The 14,059-nt window shown below is 36.6% G+C and overlaps 2 protein-coding genes across 5 annotated transcripts in view; one reads left to right on the top strand and one right to left on the bottom strand.

The window, feature by feature from the left end:
- LOC106140922 (cytochrome b5-like) overlaps positions 1-9,605 on the bottom strand; it is a 92,177-nt gene extending 82,572 nt beyond the window's left edge. Inside the window, exons 1-4 of one of the 2 annotated variants that reach the window (XR_009657314.1) lie at positions 9,510-9,605; positions 7,005-7,119; positions 6,473-6,601; positions 2,599-2,778 (exon numbers count right to left, since the gene is read on the bottom strand). Coding sequence is in view for 1 of the 2 variants with exons in the window: in XM_013342575.2 (XP_013198029.1) it covers positions 2,662-2,778; positions 6,473-6,601; positions 7,005-7,119; positions 9,510-9,520 (372 nt within the window). In the remaining variant the exon portion in view is untranslated. Of the gene's footprint in view, positions 1-1,805; positions 2,779-6,472; positions 6,602-7,004; positions 7,120-9,509 lie in introns of those variants that run through there. The other variant, XM_013342575.2, reaches the window with a different exon arrangement.
- A 3,956-nt stretch (positions 9,606-13,561) lies between these two features.
- LOC106139144 (prothoracicostatic peptides-like) overlaps positions 13,562-14,059 on the top strand; it is a 66,021-nt gene continuing 65,523 nt past the window's right edge. For all 3 annotated transcript variants that reach the window (XM_060950331.1, XM_060950330.1, XM_060950329.1), the window contains exon 1: positions 13,562-13,615. The gene's annotated coding sequence lies outside the window, so the exon portion shown is untranslated. The remainder of the gene's footprint in view (positions 13,616-14,059) is intronic.

The following is a 14,059-nucleotide window of genomic DNA, read 5'->3' as shown; positions in this document are numbered from 1 at the left end:
ATCCCAGATGTTCATGAGATCTGTTCATGCCATGATAGATTGGTTACTTTTAAATCACGTAAACGTAACGTATGCCGAGTGGTTCCCAGCATTTAAGAATAAGACCGTTCCACTTTCCCAGGGCAATGTCAATAAGGCGACTAAAGGATAGGCTTGGGATTCCTCTTGTAGGCGATGGGCTGGTAACCTGTCACTGTTTGAATCTCAATTCCATCAATGAGCTATGTATCTGAACGTGGCCTTTCAGTCTTTTCAAGTCTGTTGGTTCTGTCTATCCCGTAAGGCGAAAAGACGTGATATATAAGACAGAAACCAATAAGCTAGATAATTAAAACAGTCGACATTTGTGTGACCAATAGCCTAAGGTCTGCGATGCCCTGGATTGCAACTTTATTTACTCGACCTTATTGCATTGGTACAATTCTGTTTCATCTGGGTTGAACCTAAAACTTATGGTTTCAGCTGGATTTAATTTGTGTTTCTAAGTGCCGTGTGGTTCCCAGCACCAATAGAAAAAATAATAGGACCACCCTATCTCTTTTCCACGGATGTCAATAAAGGCGACTAAGGGATAGGCTTATAAACTTAGGATTCTTCTTTTAGGTGACGGGCTCGACGTATCAGTATTCCAAACAGCTGAACGTGGCCTATCAGTGCAAGACTGTGGGCTCCGTCTACCCCACAAAAGGTATAGACGTGATTATATGTATGTATGTATTTAACTTTTGTAAAAAAAAAGAGAACCGCCAGTTAAATATCTAAAACCTCCATAGTGTAACAAACACTTTCCTGAAAAACCGCATCGAAATCAATTCAGCGAAACGCCAGATAATCTCGGACAAACATACATACAAGTCAAAAAAGGAATTTTCAGTTTAGAACCACCTTGTTTGAAGGCGGTTTAATAATAACGTAGTACCAAATTTACAATTCTCAATTCCACTAATGAGCATACAGCTGAACTTGGCCTTTTTATACATTTTTGTGTCTCCATCTCACTTGATAAGTGACAATGAAGACCTTTCAAACTTGTCAATACTATTGGCTCTGTCTACCCTGTAAGCGATAAAGACGTGATTGTATGTATGTTATATATTTGTACCTAACTCTCACAGTCTCACCAGTAATTTTTACTTAGTTATTATTCATTACATATCAAAGTTTTAATCATACTATGACCGTAACATTACACATTTTTTGTATGTGTATTGAAATAAAAATCCAGGTACTTACTTACTAACAAGGTTTAATTTGCTTAACTCAATATGCTTACTTAGTAAATATAATTACTAAGTCTTGAATATTTATTTTAATTCATTGCAAAAAATTAAACATGAACTTAATAAGGTAGATAAGTATAGATTAAGCCAAGATTAAGATAAAAACTTAGGTATTAAACTTAATTATTAATAGGTACTGTAATATAATAATTTAAATATTTACCTTATTTTTTAATAAACGTAATAATTTAATCTATATCTAGTTAATTAATAAATAGATTGCAAGTCCATTTTATATCCTATATCGCTTTTCTATCTTTTTCACGCACGATTTGATAACCTTCATTCACACTACGGGTACGGTATCAGGACATAAAAGCATGATTTAACATTTTTGTCGTAAAAGTCAATCACGAGAATAATAAAGAATAGGACCACACCATCTCTTTCTCGTGGATGTCGTAAAAGGCGACAAAGGGATAGGCTTATAAACTTGGGATATTCTTCTTATAGGCGATGGGCTAGCAACCTATCACTATTCGAATCTCAATCATTAAGCCATACAGCTGAACGTACCATTTTCAGACTTTTCAAGACTGTTAGTTCTGTCTACCCCGGATGAATACGAGATTTATATGTATGCACTTGTACGTACGTATTTAAGGTTTAATTTAACATATATTTACTAGAGTTATTGGCCAACTAATATCGAATTATCTAGTTCTTTTATCATAAAAATATATGGTCTTTATGTCCTTCATGACTTATGTACAAGTAATATTAATGAAAAGAACGTATCTATATAAATGCTTTGTTGGAAACAATTGTAAAAGAAATGCATGCTAAGCTAGGATCGTTAAGATCTGTTCAAACGTTTCGAAGACATCATGTTTACATTCTTAATTCTAATGTTATAAAGATGTCTTATTGATATCCGTGTTCTTGATCATAGCAAATTAATAAAAAACCCTTGTACAATATTTCTAGAGCCTCATACATATGTATGTGGCATCAGCATCACCAAGGCTAAATTCGTGATAATAAAATAAAAATACATCAATCCACCCCTGTCCACTGTTATGGAGGAAACTGTTGCTCTTAGGAATTGGAACAAAGCCGTGTGGTTCCCGGCACCAATACAAAAAAGAATAGGACCACTCCATCTCTTTCCCACAGATGTCTTAAAAGGCGACTAAGGGATAGGCTTACAAACTTGGGATTCTTTTTTAGGCGATGGGCCAGCAACCTGTCACTAGTTGAATCTCAATTCTATCATTAAGCCAAATAGCTGAACGTGGCCATTTAGTCTTTCAAGACTGCTGGCTCTGTCTACCCCGCAAGGGATATAGACGTGACCATATGTATGTAATGTATATATGTATGTAAAAATGCGTTCTCTCCCATCTGTTGATGTGATACGACTGATTTTCTGAGACCGTCATCATCCAATCAAGCCGCACGTGACCATGTTCAAACAACTGCGACTACTGCCGCCCTCCGGCTCTGCTTTCAACACTTTCTTCTTCTTTTTCCCGTTTGCATCGTATTTCTTCTCTTCCTGTTAAAAATAGAATAGAACAATTATGAAAAAAAGCCGTGTGGTACCCGGCACCAATACAAAAAAGAATAGGACCACTCCATCTCTTTCACATGGATGTCGTAAAGGCGACTAAGGGATAGGCTTACAAACTTGGGATTCTTTTTTAGGCGATGGGCTAGCAACCTGTCACTATTTGAATCTCAATTCTATCATTAAGCCAAATAGCTGAACGTGGCTTTTCAGTCTATTCAAGACTGTTGGCTCTGTCTACCCCGCAAGGGATATAGACGTGACCACATGTATGTATGAAAAGATCTTTTTTACACAGAGAATTTCTTACAGATGATCCAATACGAGTTAGATTCTCCTGCAAAGGTTGCGGAGGTCAGACGGGAGTCGCTTCGTGTAAAAACCTAACTCATCCAGGATCCATGGTCAAAGGCATACCCCGTACTCCTCGTCAGAGTGGTGAGGATGCAACCGGGACTAAAGTCAGGAGGATGGAGTAGGCTTTTTCTTTATCACACCAGCACGGAAGCTTACATTATATATAGCTGTTGCCCCTGACTTCGCCCGCCTTATATCACTATACATTTGAACTTATGTTGTTCCAATGTGTTAGCTAGATATATTACTGCAAAGTTTGCAATTTATAATATTAGTAAGATTATATTGAGCAGGTTCTCGTAAGTATAGGCCAAGTAGCTCACTGGGCGCTGGAAGTAATCTTTATCCACAAAATTTTACAAAAAAATGGAAATTTATGTAGTCTAATTTCGCTGAATACCTGTATTAATGTAAATGAAGAGCATTTGTCAATTCCAGTTACAAAGTTTAGGAGGACCAGCCTTGCCGAACAAACAATGGCATAATTTATTCAGGGCAACTTTTATGAATATTGTTATATTTTGAATGCTTAAATGTGGTTTTAAATCCGATTTGAATACCGTAGGAAATTTACATCGTATCGGATTTATTTAAAAGGTCTCTTTAACCGACTGAGTAAGAGGTTGGGTTATGGTTTTTGCTTGTAAACAATGACGTGTTTAGAGTATTAGTGGACGAACGGTTCAGTTGCCCAACTTAAAAGCGTGACGTCACCTGAGTATTTTGTTCGCGTCGCGAACCTTATTTTCACGAACCTTATTTTATTTGGCCGCTATATTAAATATTGACTTAATGCATATGATGTCCTAATAAAAGTTGTTCCATTCTTTTTATTCACCGATGGCATAGTTATTTTTGAATTTTATTTTTTATTTTATTTTAAATTATATATATTATTGAAAAATAAAAGCCTAAAATTTTCTCTTTGATAAAATTTTTCGTAGTTATTTTGATTTACAAATATTTTCACTCAAATTCCATAATAAATACAATACATGAAACTTCTTACAACTGTCCTGCAACATGTGAAAAAGAGGTTGATACTATTTAATGTATGTACTTAATAGGATGACAAATAGTAGGAAATGAAGCGATTCTTTACATATATTTCAACATGGCTTTTACATTGTTAATTTGCCATCATCCGTTTTTACCAAGATAAGATTAGTCTCCGTTGCTATTGAAAACTAAGGGATAAAACAGATAAAAATTCACATAGGGAAGTCTTATAAACTTGGCATTATTTTTTTAGCGTTAGGCTAGATAGTAGGTAACGTTAACAAATTATCTCTTTGATATCATCACACCTTTAAGCATCACGTATTGATAAAAAAAGTTTGTCTGCCAGGACAACAGTGTGACACCATGTGATTTGTCTCACATCAGATAGGTAAATAAAAAAACAATAATGAATTATCTTCATTATGATGTATTTCAGCTTTGTAACTTTTAGTTTTCTATACATACATAATAGTCACGTCTATATCCCTTGCGGGGTAGACAGAGCCAACGGTCTTGAAAAGACTGATAGGCCACGTTCAGCTTTTTGTCTTGATGATAGAATTGAGATTCAAATAGTGACAGGTTGCCAGACCATCGCCTAAAAGAAGAATCCCAAGTTTATAAGCATATCCCTTAATCGCCTTTTGCGACATCCATGGGAAAGAGAAGGAGTGTTCCTATTCTTTTCTTTATTAGTGCCGGGAACCACACGGCACCCGGGAACCACACTGCACCCGGGAACCACACGGCACCCGGGAACCACACGGCACTATTTATACTTTATATAAATAAAGGAGGTTTTTCCTAAATTCCTGCGGAGACAGTAACTAGCTACTTCATTAACGTAATTTTCATTTTAGGCGGACGAAGCCGCGGACGTATTAGGTGGTACCCGGGAATTTGTCTGCCAATTTTATCATCATTCATCTTTTTGGCGTAATAAGAGAATTGAGATTCAAATAGTGATAGGTTGCTAGCCCATCGCTTAAAATAATAATCCCAAATTTATATGTCTCTTGGATGGAGTGGTCCTATTATTTTTTCTATTGGTACCGGGAATCACACGGCATTATTATTCCTACTATATCCATAGTAGGAAAGTAATAATAGTATTGTCAATTTACTGCAATAAAGTATATTGTGTTAATAATTTCAGATGCTCACTTTATAAAGTCTGCTATATTTTCATCAGTTTTCCTCTTTTAGTTGATTAGAAAGGTTACAAATGAGGGGTGTTATTGTTCGTTGACACGGCTATTTGTTGGTAGTCACCACGTCAGGAGAATGTCCGGGTAATAGGTTCTTTGAGTATACTTGTTCTAAGTATAAATTATACTTTTAGCTATAATTAATTTACAAGCTGATTTGGCGCTAATCGTACGGAATTGGGTTAGTATTTTTATTTAGTAAGTAATGGATCAGTCAAATGTTTCCACAGTTGACAAGAATAGTTTTTTTTTTTCTAATAAATTAATATGTACTACGTGACAAATTACACAGATAGAGTTAGCCTCGAAGTAAATTCGAAATTTATGTTACTAGATACTAACTCAACGATGCTATATTTTATAAAAAAATACTTGTAAAGATAAACATTCAAGACCCAGGCTAATTAGGAAAAGTTCGTTTCTCATCATGTCCTAGCCGGAATTCAAATCCGGGACCTCCGGTGTCACAGACAAGCGCACTACCGCTGCGCCACAGAGGAATATCAAAATCAATTTTATTTAAAAGATAGGCTTTCGTATGCACTTTTTTAAGTCATTTTAAATTCAATAAATTAAATTTAAGTTATATCTTATATATTAATATTTGTCATGAGCTGCAAACTAGCTAAGCACTAAACTGGCTTGCGGCTAGCGTTCCTTTTTAAGAACAGAACGGAGAGCTCTTCAATATGGTCACAGAATCCCTTTTAAAAACCGGAACGACACGCTCTTCAAATTGGACACCCTTCCCAAAAGGTAGCTAGTACATCGCTTAAACAAATCGTCCACTAGTAAGAGAAGATCCATCAGCTTAAGAAACTCTTACAGTATTGGTCATCTGCTCGAAATCTTTATATTCTTTTCAATTTTATTATTATAGTTTAGCAACTACGCGACTAAGAGGTAAACTTATAAACTTGGGATTCTTCTTTTAGGCGATGGGCTAGCAACCTGTCACTATTTGAATATCAATTCTATCTTAAAGCCAAATAGCTGAACGTGGCTTATCAGTCTTTTCAACTCTGTTGGCTCTATCTAACCCGCAAGGGATATAGACGTGGTTATATTTATGTATGTATGTAGTTCAGCACAGATTAACTGTTTCCTTTATTTACCTCTACGATCTCCCCGATTTTCAGCTTGACCATGATGGTGTGGGCGTCTTTGGAGTGGCAGGCCTGGTCGAAGGCCTTCGTCGAATCCGTGCCAGCTTCCTCCTCGATGGAGTCCACTCCTCCAGGATGCTGCCAAGGTATAATTATTGTTATTAAACAAGAGTATATCGAGCCAAGGCAGCTTGAATAGTTGAATGAAACTCAGACTCCCGGAACGAAGACATTTATTCAAATATCACCTTTCTATTTATGTTTGTTTAATACAAATATAAACAAAACCATATCGCGTTTCAAAACGGGATAACGCCATCTATTATTATAAAATTAAACTAAACTTATACATATATTAAAAGCAAAGGCGCTGCCGCTTCCAAGGTGTCAGTGCAAAAGAAGCGGTAACAAACTGCACTGCAGCATTTTCTTCAACAACGCCAACTTCACAATATCAATAAACTTAGAATAGAATGTCAATCGGAAGAAAAGCCAGGATGATGAGGATGATGTATTTCAAATTCTTCAAAGACTTAGGTACCTCATTGACATAATTCGTGACGTCGTAAACACTGTCCTTGTACACGATCCACAGTGGCGCCCCGCCGCGGCCGTTCCGCGCAGCTACGTCGGCGAACGTAAAGGTTTTTATTCCGCTGGGAATAGAAGATAAAATAATTAAGGTAAAAAGAGGTTCCATTGTTTGTAGAAAAAGGTAAAGGGGCGGGTACTTACCTGACTTACCTACCCCTTGAAAGTACATACATACATATAATCACATCTATATCCCTTGCGGGGTCGACAGAGCCAAAAGTCTTGAAAATACTGATAGGCCACGTTCAGCTGTTTGGCTTAATGATAGAATAGAGATCCATATAAAGCCTGTTGCCTGAAATAAGAATCCCAAATTTATAAACCTATCCCTTAGTCGCCTTTTACGACGTCCATGGAAAAGAAATGAAGAGGTCCTATTCTATTCTACGTCTGCATGATAGTACAAAAACGTTATCTGCCAAATTACGTTATATACTGATAAGAATTCGTCACACTAATGAGATGCAATCAGAAATATTTTGATAACACAATGATAAGATGTATTTATATATAGATATAGTATAGTCCATATAAAATGTTCAATATTTAGCACACAGTTCAAATAAAATACCAGTTTTTCCTCATACCGTTAGAATTTTCTGGAAGAGTAGCTTATGTGTAACATCAAATAATTCATTTATATACCAATTGACAAGCGAAAGTCTATTTTTCAGTCACAGCTAAACCGCTGTACAGATTTTGATATAATTTTGTACAAAATATGTACATATATAGAATATTTAGTTTTTATTTAGGATAATGGCTATTTAGGCTTATAAAATTGCGATCCTTTTTAGGCGATAGGCTAGCAACCTGTCACTATTTGGATCTCAATACCATCATTAAGCCGAGTAGCTGAACGTGGCCATTCAGTCTTTTCGGGATTATTGGCTCTGTCTACCCCGTAAGGGATATAGACGTGACTATATGTATGTATGTATTTAGGATGAAGCGAAAGAAGTGTGCAGGGATCGTGGCAAGTGGAAAGATGTGGTCTCTGCCTACCCTTCCGGGAAAGAGACGTGATTTATGTATGTAGTTTTTGTTTGTGACGTTATGTCACTGCGGTCACTCCTGCGCACGTTCGACTGTTTGGCTTAATGATAGAATTGAGATTGAAATAGTGAAAAGTTGCTAGCCCACCGCCTAAAAGAAGAATTCCAAGTATATAAGCCTAAATTTAGGTAATACAAAAGGTATTTTAAACATCCGTTGATGACTCAAGTTATACATTAGGTTTTTCTCAGACGCAAACTTATCTATAAAATGAGGTTATCTACATTCAATCGGCTATTGCGTCAGCAAAGGGCTTTAAATCGTGTAATATAGATTAAGGAAAATGAGTTATTAGGACAGATCACATAGACTGAACTAGCTTTTAAGCTCCTCCTCAAAAGTAGGTTTTAAGGCGTTCTATCAGTTTATTTATACAAATTTTTGATCGTACAGTACACTAGCTGATTCCCGCGGTTTCGCCCACGTGTAGATTGCAGTTTGCGTAACCTACGACTATTATGACGTAATCCAGACCTATGAAATAAATAGACTTATTTATAGTCAAATCGAGTATACTTAATGAAAATGTCATGATATAAAGTAGATTTACACCATAAATTATATTTTCAAAATAAACTACAAATGAAAATAAATATGACTAATTAAATCTTTATCATAAATCGTTTGACATATTCGTACCATGATGTTTGCCCGTCTGTCTGGTACGTCATAACGTCGAAACTTCTCAACGGATTTGAACGCAATTTTAACAGCTAAATTTTATAATTAGGAGCGTCGTCAAAAACTTGTTTTGTCAAAATCGGTAAAAGATAAAATATCTTATGGTCAAATAAAAAGTAACATCGAGCATTGCTTCAAAGAGTTTCCGAAAATTTTTAGCGGATGCCTAGATATAGCAACTATCTGTATGCAAAATTTCAGCTCAATCGATCCAATAGGTTATGGACTATGCGTTGATAGATCAGTTAGTCAATCATAAATAATTTCCTCAGACTTTAATTTGTAACGAATTGAGATTTAAATTTCAAAAATTTAATTTACAACTAGAAAAAGCCAGTGGGCTGTCAAATTAATGAAATATTTGTTGAAAGCACCTTTTATTGTGAAACTTAAAACATACTAGACATATATAAAAAAAGTTATAGGTAAGAAAATGTTTTAAGTTAATTTAAATGTGTAACAATGATCCAAGCTGGGTAATATAGGTATCCTGCAAATGTGGCAGTGGTCAAGCGGGAGTCGTTTCGGTTAAAAATCTGACTGACTGACCATAAAACACTTATCTACTTTAAGAGATGGGAAACTGTCATTATTTGTATCTCAATTCCATCGTTAAATTGCTAAAGAAGCCTTTCAATCTTATCGAGATTTTTAGCTCTGTCTACCCCGTAACGGGTGAAGACGTGATTGTATAAGTGCGTATGTAAACACTAACCTCTCAGCCATGTCTTGTCTGTAGACGCCGCGTTACGAATGAAAACGAATCTCGAATTATATCAGCGATTGATAACGCATTGATAACGGCTGATAAGGTTATCGCGCACGTAGCCTGTAATTGTCAATTGTTCGTCAATCGCTGATAACAAGTTCATGGTCCTGATTGCTGTGTTGACGTTCGAGATTTAGGGTTTTAGGGTACAACATACATGCATACATATGGTCACGTCTTTATCCCTTGCGGGGTAGACAGAGCCGACAGTCTTAAAAAGACTAATAGGCCACGTTCAGCTGCTTGGCCTTATGATAGAATTGAGATTCATATAGTGACATTTTATAAGCCTATCCCTTAGCCGCCTTTTACGACATCCATGGGAAAAAAGATGGAATGGTCCTATTCTTTTTCCTATTGGTGTCGGGAACCACACGGCACAAATAAATGTGAAAAACATTCAGATTTCAATGTGAATAACGAAGCGGGCGACGCTCAAGTGTCTATAGTCGGTCTGTTTGGTAACTTTTTAGCGATATCAGCGATTTTATTCGCGAGTCAAGTGACGGGTTAACCCTTCACTGAGATAAGACGTCCCTCGGGATACAAACGCCCGGCTGAGATTGATGACGGGGCGAAATAGATTCATCAGTTTAGGGTTAAGTGTTTCTGAATACTGAGCTATTGTTTTGATATTTGCTGAACTTTCAAATATGTAGGTATTAAATCAATTTATAATTTTTGTATCAGTTTATGTGCCGATTTATCCTAAAAATATCTGTACCCGCGATTTCGTCCGCGTGGAATAGTTATTTTGGGCATCATTTATTTTTACCAACAGCCTCCTTAGCTTTATAAATTTTAATTACTATAAAAACGGTTCTTAAGGTTAGGAAGGAAAAAAAGCGGCATTTCTCATTTCCACGAGCCGAGCCACGGGCGTTTTCTAGTATAAATATATAAAATAGGACAAAGAGCGACTGACTGATAGACTTGACAAAATACTCGTATTGAAATAATTAGTTTTACATTCATTCATGTTTTTTTTTAATGTGGACAATGTGCATTCGTCCACGATTAAGATTTAAGAGATCTATATTTGTAAATTGACGTCCTGTGAAAATGCTGCAGTGTAGTTTGTTCCGCCGCATCTTCTACACATGCGCTTTGGAAGCGGTAATAGTTATAATTAGATTTAGTGATGTGACGTCAATAAGTGATACCTTGTATCCAATTTTGAAAATAAATCAATTCTATTCTACTTAGATATTTGTGGGGTGTAAGTTACTGTGGTCTAGTTGTGCATTCAGAGAGGACTTCCCAGATTATGGGAATGGAAATACACGCGGACCGAACAGCGTAGTTGTTTGTCATAGATATCTTTACTGATGATAGAATCGAGATTAAAATAGTGAAAGGTTGCTAGCCCATCGCCTAAAAGAAGAATCCCAAGTTTATAATCCCATGCCTTAGTCGCCTTTAACGACATCCATGGGAAAGAGAAGGAGTGTTCGTATCCTTTTTTTTTATTGGTGCCGGGAACCACACGGCATCGGCAGAATCGCGAGGGCGTCCGGCCGGCGTCCCTAATATTAATCTCTTGAGTCAACAGTATGTTCGTCTGTATGTCCATATCGTTTACATCAAAGCAAACATACTCACTTTATATGTTATCACAGAATTGAAATAAAACTGATCTTACAGAATACACACACATTTAATAAGTATTAGCGATTCAAATAGTGACAGGATGCTAGCACACCGCCTAAAAGCAGATTCCCAAGTTTATAAGCTCATATAGCTCTTAGTCGCCTTTCACGACGTCCATGGGAGTGGTCATTTTTTTTCTATTGGTGCCGGGAACCACACGGCACTGCTAGAACATCATAGACTCCTCTTTTCCTGAAATTCCTACGCAACATCTCGCTGCGGGCATTAGTCTTCATTGTGTATATATTTTAAAAGTTAACATAAATACATGTATACATATCATCACGTCTATATGCCTTGCGGGGCAGACAGAGCTCACAGTCTTAAAAAGACTGAAAAGCCACGTTTAGCTGTTTGGCTAAATGATGGAATTGAGATTCAAATAGTGACAGGTTGCTAGCCCATCGCCTAAAAGAAGAATCCCAAGTTTATAAGCCTATCACTTAGTCGCCTTTTACAACATCCGTGGGAAAGAGATGGAGTAGTCCTATTATTTTTTTCTATTGGTGCCGGGAACCACACGGAACTTAAGAAGTTAATAATAATAAATACATATGTACGGGACATATTACACAGATTAAGTTAGCCTCGAAGTTAGTGCGAGATTTGTGTTACGAGTTACTTTAGAAGTTAATTTAGTGCTAAACCAATGACGTCCTTACCAGGGCGATCAAAATAACAGTTAGTATCACCAATTAGTGTTAACAGTTAGAACAAACACTAAACGCATTTTATGCCATTGTTTTTATTATTTGCGGTTCAGTCGCGACGTACAGGGTGATCAAAATTCAATTCAAATTCAAATTTTTTATTTATTATTATATGATTCTTCATACATACATAAATCAAGCCTCTTTCCCGGAGGGGAAGGCAGAGACTACATCTTTCCACTTGTCACGATCTCTGCATACTTCGCTTCATCCACATTCATAACTCTCTTCATGCAAGCTCGGCGGTTTCGGGTACTCTTGACCTGACCCTTTGTCTTTACTTCATATCGCTTAATAATTGTCAAATCTTTTGGTTTCACAACATTGGTTGACGTCAAATAAATTACTTAAAACTAAGTTAACTGCCACTTCCAAAGCGTCAGCGCAGAAGAAGCGGTAACAAACTGCACTGAAGCATTTTCTTGATAAACGTAAACTTCACTACTATCCGATTTAGAATAGAAATGTGGACGAGAGAATATCAGCCTTTTCAAGACTGTTAGCTCTGTCTACCCCGCAAAGGATATAGACGTGATATATAATCACGTCAATATCCCTTTTCACATGCCCCTCCTGTGTCACAATGAAGTTTACGACAAAATTAAATGCTAAATGTAGTTTACGACGCGGCTGATGGATAGCAATTGTCGTCTACAATCATAAGTTAAAGTTATTACAGCAATAACACGGTAATTAATTGTACTACAGGGTGTACTCTGAAAGAAACATAGTTTTGTGTTAATATTTTTAAGAACAAAAATAAAAAAAAATTACGTCTCTTTCCTGCCTTGTGGGTCTCGGCAATTTAGAATAGGACCACTTCAATTCTCGCCCATGGATGTCGTTAAAGGCGACTAAATGATAGGCTAATAAAGTGCAGACGCGCTAGCAACTTTGTGACTATTTGAATCTCAATTCCTTCTTTAAGCCATAAATCTGAACGTAGCCTGTCAGTTTTTGCGTGACTTTTGGCTCTGTCTACCCAGTAAGATAAAGACGTGATTGCATGTATGTATGTATGTCTCTTCCGCGGGTAGTATGGCAGAAACTACGCTTTTGAAGTTCACCACGACCTCACCACGATCCATACATACTTACTTCTTTCGCTTCATCAAAATTTGTTACTATTTCTATTCAAGCTATTATTATTCAAGATTCCACTACGAAATTTTCTACCTAATCGTGTTGTTACAGACTGGAACAAGCTTCCTACGAGTGTCATAACTGCTCCTTCAGTCAATTGTTTTAAGAATCGACGAGACAAACTTTAAAAATCTCCAAGCATCAAAATTCACACGCATCAGCTTAATGAGCTGCTAGTGTGTTTAAAGTATATAATATATAATAATAAGCTTATCGGTTTTGGATGCCTACTCTTGACCTGGCCTTTCACTAAGACTTTCAGCTTCATAAGTTTCATCATAACTCATACCACTATATAGAATCAAACCAACTTTGACCTTTGCACAGCTTATTACCAAATTCGATGACGTCATCCGCTACGTCACGCGATTTTGCTGTCAAAAGTGGGCGGAGTTTAGCGAAACCTGCGCGGCTAAGCCCCGCCCCCTTCCCCTGGACCGCCAACCAGTATATAAGGCTTCACTCTTGAAAAGACCGCCAGTATCCACCCGAACGTCACTCTGGGGCATTGTCAAAGGTCCCGAAAAGTTTACGTCGAGTGTCATCACGGTAAGTAGAAGAAATTGTTTTCTGTAAATATGAATGATTTAGTTACCTATATGATAATTGATTATTTTCAAATTTAAAGCTATACAGGTGTATTTTATAATATTTAATTAGTTAAGATAGAAAAAAAAAATATAGGCTATTACTAAAGAAAAATTGTAATAATTCAAGAAAAAAATTGTTTAAGTTAAAAAAAAAAATGTACAAAAATACAAACATACTTTCTCCACATAACACTGAAGGTTTCAAACACAACGAATTTATTACGTTAATTACTTAATCCTTCGCGAATTAGGCTCATTCAGTCTAAGTGGAACATTTGAGACGTGAAAGGGCCGAGGATTAATGAAATTACTTTAAAATAATCCGTCTCAGAACTGTGACCCTCTTATTTGGATAATTTCTGTGAAGGTCCTGATATCTCGGGGCTCCTGAAAAGCCTTACCT

The sequence above is a fragment of the Amyelois transitella genome, chromosome 21 (genome assembly GCF_032362555.1).
Source record: "Amyelois transitella isolate CPQ chromosome 21, ilAmyTran1.1, whole genome shotgun sequence".
Lineage (NCBI taxonomy): Eukaryota > Metazoa > Arthropoda > Insecta > Lepidoptera > Pyralidae > Amyelois > Amyelois transitella.
The sequence above is the reverse complement of the archived record's forward strand: the minus strand, read 5'-3'. Positions and strand labels throughout refer to the sequence as shown.